The following is a 23,734-nucleotide window of genomic DNA, read 5'->3' as shown; positions in this document are numbered from 1 at the left end:
TCCAAAATGGTGTCACTTGTGGGGGGTTTCCACTGTTTAGGCACATCAGGGGCTCCCCAAACGTGACATGGCATCCACTAATTTTTCCTGCAAATTTTACATTCAAAAAGTCAAATGACGCCCAGCCAAGCCATTCAGTGCACCCAAACAGTGTTTTTTCCTTAAATATTGAGTATTGGCATGCATAGGGGAAATTGCACAGCAAATTGTGGGGTCCATTTTTTCCTGTCACCCTTGCAAAAATAAAAAAATTTGGGTCTAAAGTGAAATTTTTGTGAAAAAAAGTTAAATGTTCATTGTTTTCTTCCACATTGCAAATATTCTTATGAAGCACCTGAAGTGTTAATACACTTCTTGAATGTAGTTTTGAGCACCTTGAGGAGTGATGTTTTTAGAATGATGTCATTTTTGGGTATTTTCTGTCATAAAGGCCCCTCAAAGTCACTTCAAATGTGATGTGGTCCCTAAAAAAATGTTTTTGTAAATTTTGTTGGAAAAATTAGAAATTGCTGATCAATTTTTAACCCTTTAACTTTCTAACAAAAAAAAAATTGGTTCCAAAATTGTGCTGATGTAAAGTAGACATGTGGGAAATGTTATTTATTAACTATTTTGTGTGACATATCTCTCTGATTTAAGGGCATGAAAATTTAGAGTTTGAAAATTGCAAAATTTTCTATATTTTCTCCAAATTTCCAATTTTTTTCACAAAATTACACCAGTCATATCAAATAAATTTCACCACTATCATGAAGTACAATATGTCATGAAAAAACAGTCAGAATCAGTGGGATCCATTGAAGTGTTACAGAGTTATTACCTCATAAATTGACAGAATTGTAAAAATTGTCCTGGTCATTAACGTGCAAACAGCCTTTGGGTTTAAAGGGGTTAAAAGTGAGGAGACCCCCAAAAAATTACCTGGGGTCTCCCCTATTTTTATTGTCTCATGGGCCATGACGTTACTGACATCATCAAAATTACCACGAGTGACCTATGCAGTCTTGAGAATGAGGCTGCATAAGTCACTCACGATCATATCACACAGGTGATGACCCTACTGACATCATCGCCAGTGAGAAATGACTTTGAGTGACCTATGCAGCCTCGAGAATGTCAGCTGACATTACACAGTGGACATCAATACCAAAAACTATTAGCTCGATTAACACCACACCAGGGCAATCAGGGCATCTAATGGATTCACCTTTTCTGGGGCTGCTGACGGCTAGTCTTATTAGACTAGGAAAGGGCCAATATCAATGGACCTTCCCAGCCTATTAATTTCAGTCTGCAACTGTCTGCTTCGCCCTAGCTTGTCATTAAAAATATGGGGGGCCCCACATCATTTTCTTGGGTGTCCCTCCATTTTTATTAACCAGAAAAGGCAAAGCAGACAGTGGGGGCTCATATTAATAGGCTGGAATGTCCATGGATATTGGCCATTTCCCAGCATAATAAGATCAGCTCAGAGCTGTCTGCTTTCCCTTGGCTGGCTAATAAAAATTGGATGGACCCCTCATCATTTTTTTTTCATTTATTTATTAACAAATACAGAAAACTACACACGCCTTCACTTGGACCTCCGCTTCCTGGTTCAAGAATATTTTTTATATTTTTTTATTCTATGTAATTTCCCATTTGTTTGCAGGGCATTTGTCCTGCTCTTTCCCCCATTTTGCTAACTTTTTCAGAACCTTATCCCTTACTATGACCATTTTACAGCCATTTTACAGCCTAAAAGTTCGAGTCCCCATTGACTTACATGGGGTTTGGGTCTTGGGTTCGGCTTGGGTCAAGTTCTGGCACCCGAACTGAACTTTAAAGTTCAGCTGAACCCAAACTTTCACAGGTCCGCTAATCCTTATTCGTAATTAAATAAAATAGATATTTATTTAGATTAGATTAATCATGTGCATGTAAAGATAATTTCAGTAACATATTTTTTCTGTGTTCTCATTATACCTAGTCACCTAACAAACCTACAATACCACAAGATAAAATCCGTCCATTGACTAGTTTGGACCATCCACAGAGCCCATTTTATGATCCAGAAGGAGGTCCAATCATTCCAGTTGCTAGAGTTGCCATTGAGCGAATTGCAAGAAAGGTAGGTAATATTTCATATCACACATGACCAAAAGGATCCATAAATGATTTTATGATGAAAAATAATATTAATAATCTTTTTTTTTTAAAGAAATAAGTAAATCTGTTTTGTCATGCACTAAAAAGTCATTTCTTTAATATTTATTTTTTTCTTTTAAAGTATAGTTTTCTGGGTGAACAGTAGATGCTTCGTTCAGGTTGCCAAGTAATACTGTTTTCTCAAAGTTAACTTTTCCACTCTTTACATAGGGCTTGTGGCAGATGTGGGACACCTGTCATAAGCAACCAGGCCTGGATAAGAAGAAGTCCAGTATACCTTCTTTACTCATCCAAAAGGCATAAGTAGGCAGAGCAGAGGTGTAGCACAAAATCTGAAGAGTCACATATTGATACACAACAGGACATTGAATAGAGCAATAAAGTGAGACAGAAGAGTCTGGGAGTACAAACTTATGACAACCTTTGACACATTCAGAGCAGGAATGAATGTGTGAAAGGAATGAATTGTCTGAGGAGGCATAGATTTATGTCTCCTCAGACAATTTGGCGGCATCACAACCCTGGATCAGACCTCAATCAGGGGACAATAAAACTTTCACACTCAATATTTATGAACTACTCCAATAGTTACTGCCACAACTGTTTCTCCCTTTCCCATATTTCTAGTTCTGCTTTACGTTACTTGTCTTATTTACTGCACTATTCTATGTCCTGTTGTGTAGAAATATGTTACTTTTCAGACTTTGTATTATATTATGCCTGATGAACAGACCTGAGTAGACTTGACAGCTTGCTATTCAGTGCCATTATTCAGTTAGCCATTAAGGATATCAACAAGTGAAAACTCTCAAATTGTAATATATTTCTATCTACTGGCTAACACGGTACAATGATATATTTCCTGCGTTATATAGTTGTATAATCAAATTTAATGGATTTAAAGAGTGCTTCAGATTTTAGAAAATTTTTAACATGTTTTGTAGACAGGGCATACGATTTAATTGGTGGGAGTTGATGTAATAATACTCCTACTGAGCAGTACATATTGAATCCTCCTTTAGTCTTGATGTAAACCAGTGCTCATCTGACCATTTCTACTCCTTCATTTTAGTGTTTTCTGGGTTTCCCGACTACCAATCTAAAGTTCTGACATGTCTCCATAATATGTCAAAAATGTTTTGAAAATGCAGTTATGCAATTACGCTTTAACACATTGTATTAAAGGAAACCTGTGGTTTTATTCATATTGCCCAAACCAGGGACAAGATGAACCATAGACAGGCTCCATCATCAAACAAATATCTATGTTTAGTTTTGAAGCACAGCAACAGTTCAGAGAAAACATACTTTGGACAGAATGCCTGGTACTATGAACACTAGTTATGTTGGACTAGTCAAAGTATGGGTATCTTAGTCACTGCATTCCCAGGTCCTTGTTCAAAATTTAGTTTACGTTTAAACAGTTAGGTCTGGAAATTTCTGTTAAGTCTGGCCTATTCATTTAAATGGGGATCATCTGCAGTATCTAAACATCCCTTTTTAAAAAATTCTTCATTATTTTGGCAAACATAGATCATGTTTAGTGTGAAAATATACAAAAATATGGCTATTTAGTTGACAGGGTAAGAAAATGCCTCAAGCCTCAAGCTATACCAATGAAAAGTGTTTGCCAAGGATTTTACTTAGTATTTTGTGTAGATAATTAGCCAAGAAAATGATTCATTGCTCTACCATTTAAAATTAAACAATATGAACATAACATATTGCTATAATTGTGACATTGTTTGATTAATGTATACAGAATAATATTCAACCTTATCATGCTGAAAAATCTTACTATCATTAGTAACAAACAGATCACTCATCAGACCAGCATCGCATTTTTTACAGTCAATTAATCATGTCTCGTGTCTTATAGGGAGAGCAATGCAATATAGTCCCTGACAACATAGATGATATCATAGCTGATCTTGTCACTGAAGAAAAAGAAGAAGGTAAAAACATCATAAGAATAATTCTGAAATATAACATATATATATACTGTACATATCTATAATATAATGCTGCAAACGGCCCTCTGTCTGAAGCCTCGATAGACTGCACAAGCGTGACACACAGTTTGGCTCCAGACAAAAGAACGCATGGAGCCGTTACAGGTAAGAGGAGTGTTTGGCGCCGGAGATCGCGGTATGCGTAGACACTGAAGGCATACCGCGATCTCCGGCGCCATACTTACCTGACCGGGAGAAGCGTTGCCACGGTGCCTCTCTTCTGGCTGGAGTCCGGGGCTGGAGTGAAGGCGTCGGAGTCGGCGCATACGCATAGCGTTATCTGGCGCCATTTTACCAATGACACATTTTCAGTGTGTCTTCAGCAAAATGGCACCGGACAGCTCGGTATGGGCACGCGCGTACTTCGGCGCCACACTCCTCCCTTGGCCTCCGGCAGAACAGGACACCGCAGCGCTGGAGCACAGGGAAGAAAGGTAAGTATAAGTGTTTTTTTTTTGTATGTGTGCAGTGTAAAAGGGATGAGGGGGCCACACATACCAGGATTGGGGGATGAGGGGGCCACACATACCAGGATTAGGGGGTGAGGGGGCCACACATACCAGGATTGGGGGATGAGGGGGCCACACATACCAGGATTGGGGGATGAGGGGGCCACACATACCAGGATTGGGGGATGAGGGTGCCACACATACCAGGATTGGGGGATGAGGGGCCCACACATTCCAGGATTGGGGGATGAGGGGGCCACACATACCAGGATTGGGGGATGAGGGTGCCACACATACCAGGATTGGGGGATGAGTGGGCCATACATACCAGGATTGGGGGATGAGTGGGCCACACATACCAGGATAGGGGGATGAGGGGGCCACACATACCAGGATTGGGTGATGAGGGGTACCATACATTCAAGGATTGGGGGATGAGGGGGCTACACATACCAGGATTGGGGGATGAGGGGGACCATACATACCAGGATTGGGGGATGAGGGGACCATACATACGAGGATTGGGGGATGAGGGGGCCACACATACCAGGATTGGGGGATGAGGGGGACCATACATACCAGGATTGGTGGATGAGGGGACCATACATACGAGGATTGGGGGATGAGGGGGGCCATACATACCAGGATTGAGGGGTGAGGGGACCATGCATACCAGGATTGAGGGGTGAAGGAACCATGCATACCAGGATTGTGGGGTGAGGGGATCATGCATACCAGGATTGAGGGTGAGGGAACCATGCATACCAGGATTGGGGGATGAGGGGAACCATGCATACCAGGATTGGGGGATGAGGGGTATCATACATACCAGGATTGGGAGATGAGGGGGGCCATGCATACCAGGATTGGGAATGAGGGGTGCCATGCATACCAGGATTGGGGGGTGAGGGGTGGCATGCATATCAGCATTGTGGATGAGGAGTACCATGCATACCAGGATAAGAATGCGGGGTACCATGCATACCAGGATGATGGATGGGGTGCCATGCATACCAGGATGAGGGGTACCATGCATACCAGAATAGGAATATGTGGTGCCATGCATACCAGGATTGGGGGATGAGGCGTGCCATGCATACCAGGATAGGGATGAGGGGGCCATACATACCAGGATTGGGGATGAGGGAGCCATGCATACCAGGATGAGGGGTTGGGTGCCATGCATATCAGGATTGGGGGATGAGGAGGCCATACATACCAGGATTGGAGGATGAGGGCTGCCATACATACCAGAATTGGGATGAGGGGTGCCATGTATACCAGGATGAGGGGTACCATACTTACCAGAATAGGGATGTGGGATACCATGCATACCAGGATGAGGGGTACCATGCATACCAGAATAGGAATGAGGGGTACCATGCATACCAGGATAGGAATGCGGGGTACCATGCATACCAGGATTGAGGGATGAGGAGGCCATACATACCAGAATTGGGATGAGGGGTGCCACGTATACCAGGATGAGGGATACTATACATACCAGAATAGGAATGCAGGGTACCATGCATACCAGGATGAGGGATGGGGTGCCATGTATACCAGGATGAGGGGTACCATACGTAACAAGATAGGGATGCGGGGTACCATGCATACCAGGATGAGGGATGGGGTGCCATGCATACCAGGATGAGGGGTACCATACATACCAGGATAGGGATGAGGAGTGCCATGCATACCAGGATTGGGGATGAGGGGTACCCTGCATACCAGGATTGGGGATGAGGAAGCCATGCATACCAGGATAAGGGATTGGGTACCATACATACCAGGATTGGGGGATGACGGGTGCCATACATACCAGGATTGGGATGCGGGGTGCCATGTATATCAAATTTAGGATGAGGGGGCCATGCATGCCAGGATGAGAGATGGGGTGCCATGCATACCAGGATTGGGGATGAAGCGTGCTATGCATACCAGGATTGGGGGTGAGATGTGCCATGCATACCAGTGTAACAGGTCTGGGAGGCGGAACCTCTGGGCAACTATACAAGGGGGCGGTCCTTGTAAGGAAGCGGGTGGCTCCCGGGGAAGACGGGCAAATAGTCACGGCAAGTGACAGGGACTGTCTCTGGGTAGAAGGGCAGGTAGTCACGGCAAGTTACAGGGACAGTCTCTGGGTAGAAGGGCAGGTAGTCACGGCAAGTGACAGGGACAGTCTCTGAGTAGAAGGATGGGTACTCACGGCAAGTGACAGGGACAGTCTCTGGGTAGAAGGACAGCAGGCAGGTGGCTGGTGAGCGCTCCCAGGTGAGCGGGCGAGAGTCTTTGGACAGGCAGGTGGTCACGGCAAGTGACGGCAGAGCCTCCAAGTAGGCTAGCAGGCAGGTAGCAGGTGAGCGCTCCCAGGTGAGCGGGCAAGAGTCTCTGGATGGGCAGGTGGTCACGGCAAGTGACGGCAGAGCCTCCAGGTAGGCTAGCAGACAGGTAGCAGGTGAGCGCTCCCAGGTGAGCAGGCAAGAGTCTCTGGACGGGCAGGTGGTCACGGCAAGTGACGGCAGAGCCTCCAGGTAGGCTAGCAGACAGGTAGCAGGTGAGCGCTCCCAGGTGAGCAGGCAAGAGTCTCTGGACAGGCAGGTGGTCACGGCAAGTGACAGCAGAGCCTCCAGGTAGGCTAGCAGGCAGGTAGCAGATGAGCGCTCCCAGGTGAGCGGGCAGGCTGGTCCATAGACAGACTGACAGGTGTCGGAAGGCAGACCGTCGGACCGCAGGCTTGCAAGCAGGTAAACGGATATCAGGCAGGTATCAAGCAGGAATCTGGCAGGTGACTGGCAGGTAACTGGTAACGGGACCTGAGGGCTGAAGCAGAGTGAAGGCTTTGCAACAACATTGCTCGGGCACCTCCATTTTGGAGGAGGTGCCTTATATATGGGGAGGTCCTCCGGCCATTGGCCGGGGACTCCTTAGGATGGCGCGCGCGGCCCCTTTAAGAGAGGGGGAGCGCGCGCATGCGCCCTAAGCACAGTGGCCGGGAAGCAGCGCGCGCTGCCAGCAGAGAGGGAGGAAGACGCCGGGTACGGAGTGGAGAGGTGAGGGGAACAGCGTCGCTGCCTAGCAGGAGGCAGGGACGCCGACGCTACAGTACCCCCCCTTTATGCCCCCCCTTTTTTAGGCCAGACAGAAATTTATCAAGGATGAGAGGGGCATGGATGTTCTCCTGGGGCTCCCACGTTCTCTCCTCAGGACCAAACCCCTTCCAATCTACCAGAAAAAAGTTTTTTCCTCTTACCTTTTTGGTGGCCAGAATGTTCTCTACCTCAAACTCGTTTTCAACGGAAACCGGAGCAGGAGGCGTACCTGTAGACTTGGAAAAAGAGTTAAGTACCACGGGTTTGAGGAGAGATACATGGAAGGAGTTAGGGATCCGCAAGTTGGCCGGGAGTTTCAATTTATAGGCCACTGGGTTGATTTGTTTGATAACTTCTAGTGGGCCGATGAACCTAGGCCCTAACTTGTAGGAAGGAACCTTGAGCCGGACATACTTGGACGAGAGCCAGACTTTATCTCCAGGACGGAATTGTGGAGGATCCAGGCGTTTTTTGTCAGCGTGTTTTTTCATCCGCTCGGACGACTGAAGGAGTGCAGATCGGGTACTCTCCCAAATGGAGGAAAATTTGCTAACGAGAGATTCCACAGCCGGATTGTCCACCGAGGTGGAGACGGGAAATGGGATCCGAGGATGCTGACCGAAGACTACAAAAAACGGGGATCTGGAGGAAGATTCGCTCTCGTGATTATTGTAAGAGAATTCGGCCCATGGCAGGAGATCCACCCAGTCTGAATGGTGGGCATTAGCGAAGTGCCGGAGGTAACTGGTCAGGATCTGATTGATCCGCTCCACTTGACCATTGGACTGTGGATGGTAAGCGGAGGAGAAGTCCAGAGTGACGTCAAGCAACTTACATGTGGCTCTCCAGAAGCGTGAGGTGAACTGAACCCCACGATCCGACACGATGTGGAGGGGCAGGCCATGGAGACGGAAGATGTGGCGGATAAAGTCTTTAGCCAGCTCGGGTGCAGACGGGAGGCCTGGCAGGGGAATGAAATGAGCCATTTTGGAAAAGCGGTCAGCGACTACCCAAATGACCGTACAACCGGCAGAGACAGGGAGATCTGTTATGAAGTCCATAGCTATATGCTGCCAAGGGGCAGCAGGTACTGGAAGAGGAAGGAGGCGACCGGCTGGCAGGTGTCTCGGAACCTTGTTGCGGGCGCAGGACACACAGGCAGAAACAAAGTCTATTATGTCCTTGTGCAGGGTAGGCCACCAGTAGTGCCGGGTGATAAGCTGGAGTGTCTTTTTCTGACCGGCATGGCCAGCTAGCTTAGACGAGTGACCCCAGTGTAGGATCTTCTCCCAATCAGGTACTGTTACGAACGTCTTACCGGGAGGGAGACGATTTAGACTCACGGGGGCCACCTGCATTACTCTGGTGGGATCGATGATGTGTTTCGGTTCCTCCTCAAGATCAGACACCAGGAAGGATCGGGACAAGGCATCAGCTTTGATGTTTTTGTCAGCCGGGGGAAAATGAAGAACAAAATCAAAGCGAGCAAAAAACAAGGACCACCGGGCTTGGCGCGGGTTAAGTCTCTGGGCACTCTGGAGGTAAGCCAAGTTCTTGTGGTCCGTGTAAATTATTACCGGGTGAAGAGCCCCCTCGAGCAGGTAACGCCACTCCTCCAATGCCAGCTTAATGGCCAATAATTCTCGGTCTCCTATAGAATAGTTGCGCTCGGAAGAGGAGAAGAGTTTGGAGAAGAAGCCGCAAGTTACCATTCTCCCGGAAGACGATTTTTGGGTAAGTACCGCTCCGGCTCCAGAGGAGGAGGCGTCAACTTCCAGGAAGAATTGCTTGTTGCCGTCCGGGCGATGCAGCACCGGGGCGGAAGAGAAAGCCTGTTTTAAGGAAAGAAAGGCTTCCTCAGCTTCGGGCGGCCATTCTCTGGGATTAGTGCCCTTACGGGTGAGCGCAGAGATTGGGGCAGTCCGGGAAAAGAAGTGCGGTATGAAGAGGCGGTAGTAGTTGGCGAAGCCCAGGAACCGCTGAATAGCCTTCAACCCCTCTGGTCGAGGCCACTTCTCGATGGCAGATAGTCTCTCAGGATCCATTTGTAGGCCGGTCTGAGAAATTATGTAGCCCAAAAACGGAAGCGAGGTCTGCTCAAAGAGGCACTTCTCATATTTAGCGTAGAGGTGGTTCTGCCTGAGCCTGAGCAGAACCTGACGAACATCCCTCCGGTGTGTGGGGAGATCCGGAGAGAAGACCAAGATGTCGTCCAGGTACACCACTACGCAGGAGTAGAGAAGGTCCCGGAAGATGTCATTGACCAACTCTTGAAAGACGGCGGGAGCGTTACAGAGACCGAAGGGCATTACCAGGTATTCATAGTGGCCATCCCGGGTGTTGAATGCCGTCTTCCATTCATCCCCCTGATGGATACGGACCAGGTTATACGCCCCATGGAGGTCCAGCTTGGTGAAGATTCTAGCCCCCCTCAGACGGTCAAATAATTCCGGTATGAGCGGAAGGGGGTATTTATTCTTCACCGTGATCTGATTAAGGCCTCTTTAGTCTATACAGGGACGGAGTGAGCCATCCTTCTTTTTGACGAAGAAGAAGCCTGCTCCCGCTGGGGAAGTAGATTTCCGGATGAATCCCCGGGCCAGATTCTCCTCAATATATTCTGACATGGATCGGGTCTCAGCAGCGGACAAAGGGTAAATGCGCCCACGGGGAGGAGTAGCGCCGGGCATCAGGTCGATTGGGCAGTCGTATGGTCTATGAAGGGGTAATGTCTCTGCTTCCTTTTTATTAAAGACGTCCGCATACGACCAATAAGGAGCCGGAATACCAGGTAGATTGGCTGGAGTAGGAGAAGGACGGACAGGATGGACGGGAACTAAACAAGTCTTATGGCAGTCCTGTTCCCAGCGAAGGACTTCTCCGGTCTGCCAATCAAGCACGGGTGCATGTTTCTGAAGCCAAGGTAGGCCTAGCATTAGGGCGTGAGAGAGTCCAGGCAGAACATGAAAGAAGATGCTCTCAGAGTGCAGCATTCCCACCTGCAGGGTTATGATTCGGTGATGAGTTGGATGGGATGTGGTAAGAGGCCCCCATCCACAGCAGCGACAGATAAGGGTATAGCTAGAGGTTTGGTGGGAATGCGGTATTTCTCTACCAGAGACTGAGAAATGAGATTTCCGGCAGCTCCAGAGTCAAGTTGGGCTAGTTCAAAATAACGGTTCTCCCCGCAGATGATAGAGACCGACAGCAACAGAGATGGAGAGGGTTTACTCTTGTCTAGGACGACCTCTCTGAGCGATCCTAGACACAGGCGTTTCCCGACCTCTCCGGGCAGGAACGGATCCGGTGCTCCTTACTGCCACAGTAGAAGCAGCTCCCCTCGGCACGGCGTAACTCTTGACGGGTTTTGACCTTCTTGGTCTGGTCGACCTGCATAGGCTCGGGTGAGTGCGCCTGGGGAGTAGCAGGAGAAGGGACAGGTTTCTGAAAGGTAGGGGCTAGACGTGGAAACCTCCTCTCACGGGTGACCTCTTTGGTGCGTTCCTGGAACCGGATGTCAATCCGGGTGGCAAGAGTTATTAAGTCGTCGAGAGTGGTAGGTATGTCCCGACCTGCGAGTTCATCTTTAATACGGCCGGACAGACCCTCCCAAAAGACAGACACCAGGGCGTCGTTATCCCAGGCCAGCTCCGAAGCAAGGGTACGGAACCGTATGGCATATTGTCCCACGGTGAGATTTCCTTGATGGAGACGTAGCAGAGATGATGCGGATGAGGTCTTCCGTCCGGGTTCGTCGAAGACTTTCCGGAAAGCCGTGAAAAAGGCTGGCAGGTTGGACACCAGGGGGTCTCCTCTCTCCCATAGAGGATTTAGCCAAGCCAGTGCCTCCCCCGTGAGATGGGACATGATGAAGGCTACTTTGGCCTGGTCGGAGATAAACTGGTGGGACAGGAGTTCAAAGTGCAGGGTGCACTGATTTATGAAGCCCCGAGCTTGAGCGGGGTCGCCTCCGAAGCGAGGAGGTGCAGAAAGCTGGGGTCCGGGGCAGGATGCCATGGTATTGGTGGGCAGCGGCGCTGCCGGGCTGCGAGTCATGACACTAGCGGTGGTTGCTGGTGGAGCAGTCAGAGTGTCCAGGCGAGAGTTGACATTCCGCAGATGACTCAGGAGGGACTCCTGTTGGGACCTCTGACGGGACAGTTCATGACATAGGTCCGAGAGCGAGGGAGCTTGGGTGCCACCGGGTTCCATGGCCCGAGCAAACTGTAACGGGTCTGGGAGGCGGAACCTCTGAGCAACTATACAAGGGGGAGGTCCTTGTAAGGAAGCGGGTGGCTCCCGGGGAAGATGGGCAGATAGTCATGGCAAGTGACAGGGACAGTCTCTGGGTAGAAGGGCAGGTAGTCACGGCAAGTGACAGGGACAGTCTCTGGGTAGAAGGGCAGGTAGTCACGGCAAGTGACAGGGACAGTCTCTGAGTAGAAGGACGGGTACTCACGGCAAGTGACAGGGACAGTCTCTGGGTAGAAGGACAGCAGGCAGGTGGCTGGTGAGCGCTCCCAGGTGAGCGAGCGAGAGTCTTTGGACAGGCAGGTGGTCACGGCAAGTGACGGCAGAGCCTCCAGGTAGGCTAGCAGGCAGGTAGCAGGTGAGCGCTCCCAGGTGAGCGGGCAAGAGTCTCTGGACGGGCAGGTGGTCACGGCAAGTGACGGCAGAGCCTCCAGGTAGGCTAGCAGACAGGTAGCAGGTGAGCGCTCCCAGGTGAGCAGGCAAGAGTCTCTGGACGGGCAGGTGGTCACGGCAAGTGACGGCAGAGCCTCCAGGTAGGCTAGCAGACAGGTAGCAGGTGAGCGCTCCCAGGTGGGCAGGCAAGAGTCTCTGGACAGGCAGGTGGTCACGGCAAGTGACAGTGGAGCCTCCAGGTAGGCTAGCAGGCAGGTAGCAGATGAGCGCTCCCAGGTGAGCGGGCAGGCTGGTCCATAGACAGACTGACAGGTGTCGGAAGGCAGACCGTTGGACCGCAGGCTTGCAAGCAGGTAAACGGATATCAGGCAGGTATCAAGCAGGAATCTGGCAGGTGACTGGCAGGTAACTGGTAACGGGACCTGAGGGCTGAAGCAGAGTGAAGGCTTTGCAACAAATATATATGGTGAGGTCCTCCGGCCATTGGCCGGGGACTCCTTAGGACGGCGCGCGCGGCCCCTTTAAGAGAGGGGGAGCGCGCGCACGCCCTAAGCACAGTGGCCGGGAAGCAGCGCGCGCTGCCAGCAGAGCGGGAGGAGGACGCCGGGTACGGAATGGAGAGGTGAGGGGAACAGCGTCCCTGCCTAGCAGGAGGCAGGGACGCCGACGCTACAACCAGGATTAGTGGTGAGGGGTGCCATGCATACCAGGATAGGGATGAGGCGTGCCATGTATACCAGGATAGGGATGAGGGCAGCACATAACAGGATGGAGGAACAGGATTTGGGAGCACAAATACCAGGATGGGGGCAGCACAGATAACAGGATGGGGGCAGCTCATACCAGCATGGAAGACCATATACCAATAAAAATTCTCGCCACCCGAGATATTATACTTCCAAGGAAAAATAGCCCTGGACATTATCCTCTCAAATACATGTAATATTTCAGCTTCTCATTTGAAGCCTTTCGCAAGCATAACACGATACCTTGTGTACATATTTATGTGTCAGTGCAATTAGAGCTTAATTGATTAGAGATAAATATAAATAGTGCAATAGTGCATACTGATATATACCGTGGGGAAAATAAGTACCGTATTTTATGGACTATAAGACGCACTGGACCATAAGACGCACCTAGGTTTTAGAGGAGGAAAATAGAAAAAAAGATGTAAGCAAAAAATGTGGTCATGATGCCCTGTTAAGGGGAATGGGGTCTGCTGTTGACACTGTTATAGGGGTAATGTCCCCCAATTCTGTTAATATCCCCCATCCTGGTGTATATGGCCCCCTCCTTTGGGTTATACTTGGCCCTCATCCCCATCCTGATATGCTTTTCACCCGAATCCACCATCCTGGTATGCATGGCACCCCAATCCCCCATCCTGGTATGTATGGCACCTTCATCCCTCTTCCTGGTATGTATGGTACCTTAATTCCTCTTCCTGGTATGCATGGCACTCTTCATCCCTGTATGTATGGCCCCCCTCATCCTGATATGTATGGCCCCCTTCATCCCTGTATGTATGGCCCACCTCAGCCTGGTATGTATGGCCCCCTTCATCCCTGTATGTATGGCCCCCTTCATCCCTGTTTTGTATTGCCCCCTTCATGCATAATCCCAGGAGCCGCGCTGCAGGCACAGTGTGCCGACTACTAAAGAAAATTAATATTCACTGAGCAGTGAATATTCATTTTCTTTACTAGCTGGCACAGTGTAGGCTGCAGCCTCCTGTGCATCGCTACCCCGCCACTTAGCTTTCCCCACATCCCCCACCACCCACAGCTACAGTATTTATGTATATCGGACTATAAGATGCATCCCCCACTTTCCTCCAGAATTTTGGAGGGAAAAAATGCGTCTTATAGTCCGAAAAATACGGTATTTGATACATGACCGATTGTGCTAGTTTTTCCACCTAAAAAGAATGGAGAAGTCTATAATTTTTATCGTAGGTACACTTCAACCGTGAGTGACACAATCTTAAAAAAAATCCAGAAAAAACACATTGTATGATTGTTACATAATTCATTTACATTTTATTGCATGAAATAAGTATTTGATACATTAGAAAAAAAGAACTTAATATTTGGTACAGAAATCTTTGTTAGCAATTACTTGACCAAGTTTGCACACATTGCAGCAGGGATTTTGGCCCATTCGTTCATACAGATCTTCTCCAGATCTTTCAGGTTTCGGGGCTGTTGCTCAGCAATATTGAGTTTCAGCTCCCTCCTATATTGAGTTGCAGGTCTGGAGACTGGCTAGGCCACTCCATAACCTTGAAATGCTTCTTACGGAGCCACTCCTTAGTTGCCCTGGCTGTGTGTTTCGGGTCATTGTCATGCTGGAAGACTCAACCATGACCCATCTTCAATGCTCTTACTGAGGGTAGGAGGTTGTTGGCCAAAATCTTGCAATATATGACTCCATCCATCCTCCCTTCAATACTGTGCTTCACAGTTGAGACTGTGTTCTTGGGGTTCTACTTGGGGTTCTTCTTCCTCCAAACATGGCGAATGGAGTTGATACCAAAAAGTTATATTTTGGTCTCATCTGACCACATGACCTTCTCCCATGCATCCTCTGGATCATCCAGATGATCACTGGCAAACTTCAAACGGACCTGGGCATGTACTGGCATGAGCAGGGGGACCTTGCCTGCCCTGCAGGATTTTAATCCATGACAGCGTAGTGTGTTACTAACGATAATCTTTGTGACTGTAGTCCCACCTTTCTTCAGGTCATTGACCAGGTCCTCCCGTGTAGTTCTGGGCTGTTTGTTAGGCAATCCCTGCATGTCTCACAGCTGTTTAACAGTCGTGACACATTCAGCCTCGTCGGCACTAACATGCTAACCACAAGCCTAAGAGCAAAGTTACTCATCCCAACTCTTGCCTGATTGTATTTTATGATTCCATTAACCTGCTCTTCTCTTTATAAACTTGTGTATAGCTACAATTGTGATCATAATTAACAATGAAATAATAATAATTTAAAATGAAAAGTGTGTATCAAAGTGGTCTTTCTTTCCATTATAACTGAGGTTGGCATAGTACCATGAGCTTCTTGGTAGCTGCTTTTGTGGTTACTTTTGCACATGACCTGGCCTCAAGCGATTCTGAAAAGAGTCCCACACAGACAAGGACATACTCATATCTGACTACCTTGGATAACTGTGTGAAATCAATCTGCAGTTGCTGGAATGGGTACAATGGCTTTGGTCTGTGTTGTCTTGGGACTTTGACATTTTGTCCTTGGTTGTGGAGAGCACAGACAGTAAGGTCAGAAATATATGCATATAAAGCAGCACCCAAATGTAGATAATGGGAAAGTCTCACTAATTAATATTATAAAGTAGTAGTGTGAGAGTCAAGAATTAAAATACAACCTTTAATACTAATAACTAGTGATGAGTGAACGAGCTCGCCACTGTTCGGTACTCGCCTGAGCATGACAGTGCTTGACGCTCGGTGAGTATTTCCATGTTGCTCGGACGGAAACTCGGGTCCCCTCCCTGGATGTTTGGCGCTCTTTAGAGAGCCAATGAACATGCAGGGATTGCCTGCCACACACTATAATGCTGTAGCCATGTTGTTTGTGGGCATTACAGTGATTGGCTGGCCGCACAGCGTCATCAGGTGTATATAAGACCGGGCGCCACCATGCTCGTCACAGTCTACCCCGGAATCAGGCAGAGTAGGGAGAGGTGCTGCTGCGTTAGGTAGAGATTTGCTTCTTCATAGTTAGTGTAGCTATTCCACAACATATATCTATATCTATCTGAAACAACAGTCCTTCTGAGGACTAAATCCAGCTGCATATAATCAGTGCTAGGCAGGCAGGCAGTGTATAATGCAGCACAATAATTACAAATATTTCTAGACAGCCCCAGAAATCAGGGGCCTGGGCAAATTTTTTCTTTATCTTAATCCTGGTTATTTGCTTAAAAAGCAATCCAGAGTACACCATTTTTCTGCTCACTGCAGAATAAAGCCAGATCTGTTCCATATTACAGCAATAAAAATCCAGAAATTTGAACTGAACGTGGAAAATATTGACCTCCTTTTCCATTCTGTTGCAGCGTGTTGGTGAAGCTATTCACACTAGGTCTCTGTGTAGAATAATATTAGAAAATTACAGGCCTACAATTTAAAGCCGTGGTTCTCTGCCAGGCATATCACCGAATAAACTTCAAAAATCATACTTTTCTTCCATTTTCATCCTCTTGCAGTGTGTCAGTGACGCTATTCACACTAGCTCTCCGTGTAGAATAATATTAGTAAATTACAGGCCGGTTCTCTGTCAGACGTATCACCGAAAAGACTTCTAAAATCATACATTTCTTCCATTTTCATTCTGTTGCAGTGTGTCGGTGATGCTATTCACACTAGGTCTCCATGTAGAATAATATTAGTAAATTACAGGCCTGATATTTAAAATCGTAGTTCTCTATTAGACATATCACATATAACTGCATTCCCAAATCAGCCATTTCTCGTGAACGTGGAAAATATTGTTCTCCATTTAAAATGGGCAAGGTGCGTGGCAAGGGACGGGGAAGTGGACGTGATGGTGATGGTGCATGCAGAGACCGAGGACGTGGGCAAGGTGAAATTGTGCCACAACAAACACCCACATCTTCTCGTTCGACCTTCCTGTCCCAATTACTAGGGGACCGCAGAGCACGAATATTGAACGCAGAGCAGTGTGAAAAGGTTATTGGTTGGATAGCAGATAATGCTTCCAGTCACTTGGCCACCACCACTTCCACCCTGTCTTCCAGATGGTCAAGTCTCAGTAGCCGTGAATCTGGACCACATATTCCTCACCCTGATCCTCCTTCCTTTCACCATGCCGAGTGTCCAGAGACAACTGATACCACACTTGGACACTCAGAAGAGCTGTTCACTTTTCCATTTGTAGATTCGGGCCTCTCGCCCGTCCAGCTTCAAGCGAGTCAAGAGGAGAACGCGTGTAGCGATGCCAAATATTGGAGCAGCCACGGTCACATGAAGGCAATGGTGGTAAAGTGCAATTACTGTTGCAAGAGATGGATGATGATGATGAGACACAATTGCCAGAAAGTCAGGAGGAGGACCAGGGTGCGGAAGTGGAAGACGAGGCGGTGGATGATATAGTAACTGATCCAATCTGGCAGGGGGTCACACAGAGCGGTGAAAGCAGCACACAGTGGGAGGGAGGCACAGCACCACAACAGGCAGGAAGAAGCAGTGTGGTGGCCGCAGACACAAGGCAGGAAAGCATTCCTCGTAATGCCAACACGATGGAAGTTGCCAGTACAACTGTTAGGTCTACCCCAGTCTGGTTATTTTTTAAAGACTCTGCAGATAACCCCAAAAAGGCCATTTGCACTACCTACCAGGCCAGCATGATCAGGCACATGGCAGCAAAGCTCCTGACTAAGTAGACCGAACACCAGGGTCCAGCAACAGTGTCTGCAAGTGACACCACTGCTTGTTCCGCTATTATGCGTGCACACCAATCCCCTGTCCATGGCACATGCCAAGATGCCTCGCTGCCTGCACCTGTCATTGCACACTGTCAGGTAGCACCATCAGCAAACACGTCTCTGTCCTCGTCCCAGCGCAGCGTTCAGTTGTCCCTACCTCAGTCCTTGGAACGCAAGCACAAATACGCAGCTAATGCCTCACAGGCCACACTACTAAATTCACACATTTCGCGAATGCTTGCGCTCGAAATGTTGCCTTTTAGGCTCATGGAGATGGAAGCTTTCCATAACCTGATGGCGGCGTCCCTTGGAACTCAATCCCCAGCCACCAGTATTTCTCCCGGTGTGCCGTCTCTGTATTACACGAGCATGTATCCTGCAATATTAGACATGCCCTCAACAACGCAGTTACTGGGAAAGTCCACCTAACCATGGACATGTGGACAAGTGCTTTTGACAGGGATGGTACATCTGGTTAATATAGTGGAAGCCGGGACCCAGTCGGACCTTGGGACAGAACATGTCCTCTCGACGCCGAGGATTGCGGGCCATGCGTTGGAACTCTACATTGCAGATGTTGGGAAGGATTTGTGTCAGAAGAGGGCAGTTGTTGACTACTAGCATCAACAAGGCCATCGGTATTCAGGTCAGACTCCACACATAAAACCTCAGGAGTGGACATCTGTACCATCTTCCAAAACTTTCTTGACTCCACCAAGATGGCGAGCGGCGGTGAAGCCATAATTAGGGTCACCATCCCACTTCTTTGTCTTCTGAAAGGATCTCTGCTCTCAATTAAAGAGGATGCATTGCAGACGGAGCACGATGAGATGGAGCAAGGATCCATACAGGGTGATTACACACAGCCCAGCCTCATCTCATCCCAACATGGATTGGGTAACAATGAGGAAGAGGAGGAGGAGGAAGAAAAGGAGCTAGTTTCATGCGCTATAGATGGTACTACCTGCACAACTATCATACCATCTGTTCAGTTCAGCGTGGATGGCCTGAGGACAGGGAGCAGGAGGAAGAGGAGGAGGATGAGAAGGAGAACATGGTCAGTCGTCCTCTTGGTGAGAACACGGAAGTCTTGCCTCTTTGCTGTCTGACACACATGGCTGAGTTTATGTTACGCTGTCTTTCCCATGACCCTCACGTTGTCCAAATTTTGGGTGACAGTTATTACTGGTTGTTATGTCTCTTATTCCCTTGCAGGACAGGCCTAATAAAATGGCGCAATACGAGAAGGCCCTTGTTGCGGAATTATTTAAAAAATTCCCATCTGAAAATGCTGGTGACACTCTTCCTAATAATTCGAACATTATTTTCAGGAGGCCCTCCGACCTCTATGTCTCTTGCAAGGGTCATTGCAGTGCCTCCAAATTTTTGGAAGCCATTGCTTAACTGCATAGGCAAACAGCATGGGAGACACACTTCCGAATAATGGGAACATTGTTTTCAGGAGGCCCTCCAACCTCTACATCTCTTGCAAGGGGCATTGGAGTTCCTCCAAATTTTTGGCAGCTGTTGCTTCACTGCATAGGCAAACACTATGGGAGACACACTTCCTAATAATTGGAACATTGTTTTCAGAAGGCCCTCCGTCAACTACATCTCTTGCAAGGAGCATTGGAGTGCCTCCAAATTTTTGGCAGCTATTGCTTCACTGCATAGGCAAACAGTATGGGAGACACACTTCCTAACAATGGGAACATTGTTTTCAGGAGGCCCTCCGACCTCTCCGTCTCTTGCAAGGGGCATTGGAGTTCCTACAAATTTTTGGCAGCCGTTGCTTCACTGCATAGGCAAACAGTATGGGAGACACACTTCTTAATAATGGGAACATTGTTTTCAGATGGGCCTTCGACCTTTACGTCTCTTGCAAGGGGCATTGGAGTTCCTCCAAATTTTTGGCAGCCATTGCTTCACTGGATAGGCAAGTGGTATGGGAGATCTGCTTATTTCTAATGGGAATATGTCGTTACTGAGGCCCAACTCTTTGTGTCTTTAAATTGTTATTGGGGTTTTTCCTAAATTTTGGCTGCCGTTGGACTCACTGCATACCCTATAACTGTATAGCAGATCCTCTCCTTTGTAATGGGAACATATCATTACTCTGGCCCAGCTTTTTGCATCTTCAAATTGTTAGTGGGGTTTTTCCTAAATTTTGGCAGCCGTTGGACTCACTTCATACTCTATAACTGTATAGCAGACCCGCTCCTTTCTAATGGAAACATGTCATTACTGTGGCCCTGCTCTGTGTCTTTAAATTGTTAGTGAGGTTTTTCCTAAATTTTGGCAGCCATTGGATTCACTTCATAACCTATAACTGTATAGCAGACCCGCTCCTTTCTAATGGAAACATGTCATTATTGTAGCCCAGCTCTATGTGTCTTTAAATTGTTAGTGGGGTTTTTCTCAAATTTTGGCAGCCCTTGCAGTCACAGCATGGGCATTGCCACTATAAGAGACCCGCTCCTTTATAATGGGAACATTTTGTTTACTGAGACCCTCCTCTATGTCTCTTCAAAGGGGCATTGGGTTGCATCCAAATTTTTGCCTGTGCTAGCATTTCTTCTGCGGTGTTGCTATCAGTGTGTCAAGAGTGGGAGAAGAGGGTTGCATTGACAATCCAAAACAATGGGCAGCACTTTGAACACAATTTTATAAGTGGTCATAAACTTGTAAAAAACTCATGAAAGAATAAAGTTTCGCTAAAACTAAGCACACCATTGTTTTTCTTATGAAATTCTCAATAAGTTTGATGTGTCATATGACCCTCTTCTCATTGAAAAAAATAAAGTTGGATCCTAAATGGCCGGCTTCAAAATGGCCACCATGGTCACCACCCATCTGGAAAAGTTTTCCCCTCCCATATACTAATGTGCCACAAATAGGAAGTTTATATCACCAACCATTCCCATTTAATTTAGGTGTATCCATATAAATGGCCCACCCTGTAGTATTGCAGCCTGTGGGTGGGTGGCTGGCTGCATACTTGCGCTTGCATTCCAAGGAATGGGGTAGGGACAACTGAACACTGCGCTGGGACAAGGACATGGACTGTGATTGTTGCAAGTCTGGAATGACAGATGCATGGCAGGAGGCATCTTCGCATGTGCTAAGGATCACTTATGATGGGCACACTTTTAGGCAGTGACCTGGGAGTCAGAGATGCTTCCAGGGGTTTTACCCATGTTGCCATGTCTTTTCAGCACTGTATGCATGTGTCTAATGATGTGTCAAAATGGATAAGGTTGTAAAATGTCAAAATGGCATTTCCCAGTGAATGCATTTGTCTTGGTTGAAAGCAATGCAAAGGAGCAAAAACACATCAAAAACGCTACGTGTGAACATAGCCCAAGATATGGAGGAGCAGGAGCATTTTTGTTTTTGGTTATTTATTTTGCCTTATATACCAGTCATTACCCTGGAAAGTATGTTCCTTAACATATTTCCCAGGAAAATCCATTTTGGTTTCGTTTTTGCATGTTTTATTGTGAGTCAGTAAAAGTGGCGTAATACTTCTGACAACATTGCTGACAGCAGTGACCTGGGCATCCAAAATGCTTCCAGGGGTCTTCCCCATGCTGATCCCATGTCATTTGAGCATGCTTCCCATCAATTTGGGAAATTTATAGGCCCTCTGCTGACCGCCGGGGGGAGCCACCGGAAAAATGCTTGAGTTTCCCATAGACTTACATTGGGTTCATCACTCGATCCGAGCACTCGAGCATTTCAATTTGCTTGACCCGAACAACGAGTACCCGAGCATTTTAGTGCTCGCTCATCACTAAAAGTAACAAAGTTCTAGCCAAAAAAAAGACATTACTTCCTATTGCTATAGTGACACGAAAACAATCATATGAAGACAAAATTCATATCCCCCTCTTTGTAATGAGGAGTTTATTTTGTCATATACAGTATCCAGGAGCTGAACAATATTGTTCCCCTATTTACAATATCTGGGGGTAATCCAAACCCCGCTGTCCACTGAGTCTTACAGTGATAGTTAGTACCGCTTCTGGTAGGGCTACTGTTGTTGACCGTACACTGCCATACATCTTTTTACCTGCCCTGTAACAATTCTCCACCGTAAGACTTCTGCATTTGTCACTACCACTGTGCAGCCATGCCCGACATACAGTAGTGTTCAAAATAATTGAAATCCAATATGACTAACCTGATTAATTTTGGTACAAATTATATTACCACATGTCAAACAATTTACCAGTTGATGCAGTAGATTCTAAGAAAACCAACATACTCAGCATTCATGATTTGCTTGTTTATTAGTCTGTGTTTTTGAATATTTAATTGAAAGGAGGTGTGTTCAAAATAATAGCAGTGGTAAGTTTAATTCTGTGAAGAAACAGGTGTGAATCAGGTGGCCCTTATTTATGGGAGAAGCCAGCACATGTTGTACATGCATTTCTCCTTGAAAGCCTGAGAAATATGGGTCGTTCGAGACATTGTTCAGAAGAACAGCGTACTTTGATTAACCCCTTAGTGACCAATAGATGTCTTTTTACTGACCTGCGATATAAGAGACTAGCATTCCCCGACAGGTGACAGTCCTGTAACTGTCACCTTTACATTATAGCTGACAACTTGCTGAATCAGCCATAATCAGTGTTGGAACCAACCATGCATGTTTAACCCCTTAGATTCTGCTGTCAATAGTGACTACAGAATCTAATTAGTTAAAAGAGTGTGGGTGCTCCCTCTTTAACCTCATTGGCACTTTGAGATCTTGATTGTGTGGTTCTGATGTTTGCCATGACAGTTCAAGGCCAAATAATGGCCTTAGAGTCTGCCGGCTATAGCGGCCTGTTCAGAAGTTATAAAAATTTTGGTGGTAAAATTAAACTTTTTCATTCTTGTCATGCCACTTTCCATTACCTCCTGAAAAGAACCCGGAGGGTAATGAACTACCTGAAAGCAATTTTAAATATGTTGACTTTTGGGTGGTTTCCAACATATAGGACCCCCAAAGTCACTTCAAACTGAACAGATCCCTATACAAATACGTTTTTTAAATTTCCTTGAAAAAATAAAAAATTACTGCTACATTTTTAAACCTTCTAAAATGCTAACAAAATAAAACAACTCTTTACAAATGGTGCTGATGTAAAGCAAACATGAGGGAAATGTTATGTATTAATGTTTTTGTGTGGTATGACTATTGTGATTAAAGGGTTAGCCATTCAAAGTTTGAAAATTGCAATTTTTAAAACATTTTTGTCAAATTTCTGATATTTTTATAAATAAAAGGATAACAGATCAACCTAAATTTACCATTATTATAAAGTATCATGTGTCACAAAAAAAACAATCTTAAAATCCATGAGATATGTTGAAGCGTTCCAAACTTATTACTACATAAAGTGACACTGGTCAGATTTCAAAAAATTGATCCGGTCACTAAGGGGTTAAAAAGTTGATTGGAGAGGGTAAAACTTATAAAGAAGTGCAGACAATGATAGGCTGTACAGCTAAAATTATCTCCAATACTTTAAAATAGAAAGAAAAACCAAAGAGATGTGTAAGAAAATGGAAGACTACCATTCAAATGGATGGAAGAATAGCTAGAATGGCAAAGGCTCAGCCAATGATCAGCTCCAGGATGATCAAAGACAGTCTCAAGTTACCTGTGAGTACTGTGACAGTTAGAAGATGCCTGTGTGAAGCTAATCTCTTAGCAAGAAGTCTCTGCAAAGTCCCACTATTAAAAAAAGACATGTACTGAAGAGGATACAATTTGCAAAAGAATACATCAACTGACTTAAAGAGAAATGGAGAAACATTTTGTGGACCGATAAAAGTAAAATTGTTCTTTTTGGGTCCAAGGGCCACAGACAGTTCGTCAGACGACCCCCAAACTCTGCATTTAAGCCACAGACAGTGAAGCAT

General features: G+C 46.7%; 1 protein-coding gene across 2 annotated transcripts in view; it reads left to right on the top strand.

Moving 5' to 3' along the window:
• Window positions 1-23,734, top strand: part of SPON1 (spondin 1) — a 1,048,567-nt gene that overhangs the window by 774,596 nt on the left and 250,237 nt on the right. For both annotated transcript variants that reach the window (XM_073662598.1, XM_073662597.1), the window contains exons 9-10: window positions 1,970-2,110; window positions 4,028-4,103. In XM_073662598.1, the coding sequence (XP_073518699.1) occupies window positions 1,970-2,110; window positions 4,028-4,103 (217 nt within the window). The remainder of the gene's footprint in view (window positions 1-1,969; window positions 2,111-4,027; window positions 4,104-23,734) is intronic.

This window comes from Phyllobates terribilis, unplaced genomic scaffold, assembly GCF_046119375.1.
Source record: "Phyllobates terribilis strain yellow unplaced genomic scaffold, ASM4611937v1 Scaffold_75__1_contigs__length_6962009, whole genome shotgun sequence".
Lineage (NCBI taxonomy): Eukaryota > Metazoa > Chordata > Amphibia > Anura > Dendrobatidae > Phyllobates > Phyllobates terribilis.
This window is presented reverse-complemented; position numbering and strand designations above follow the sequence as displayed.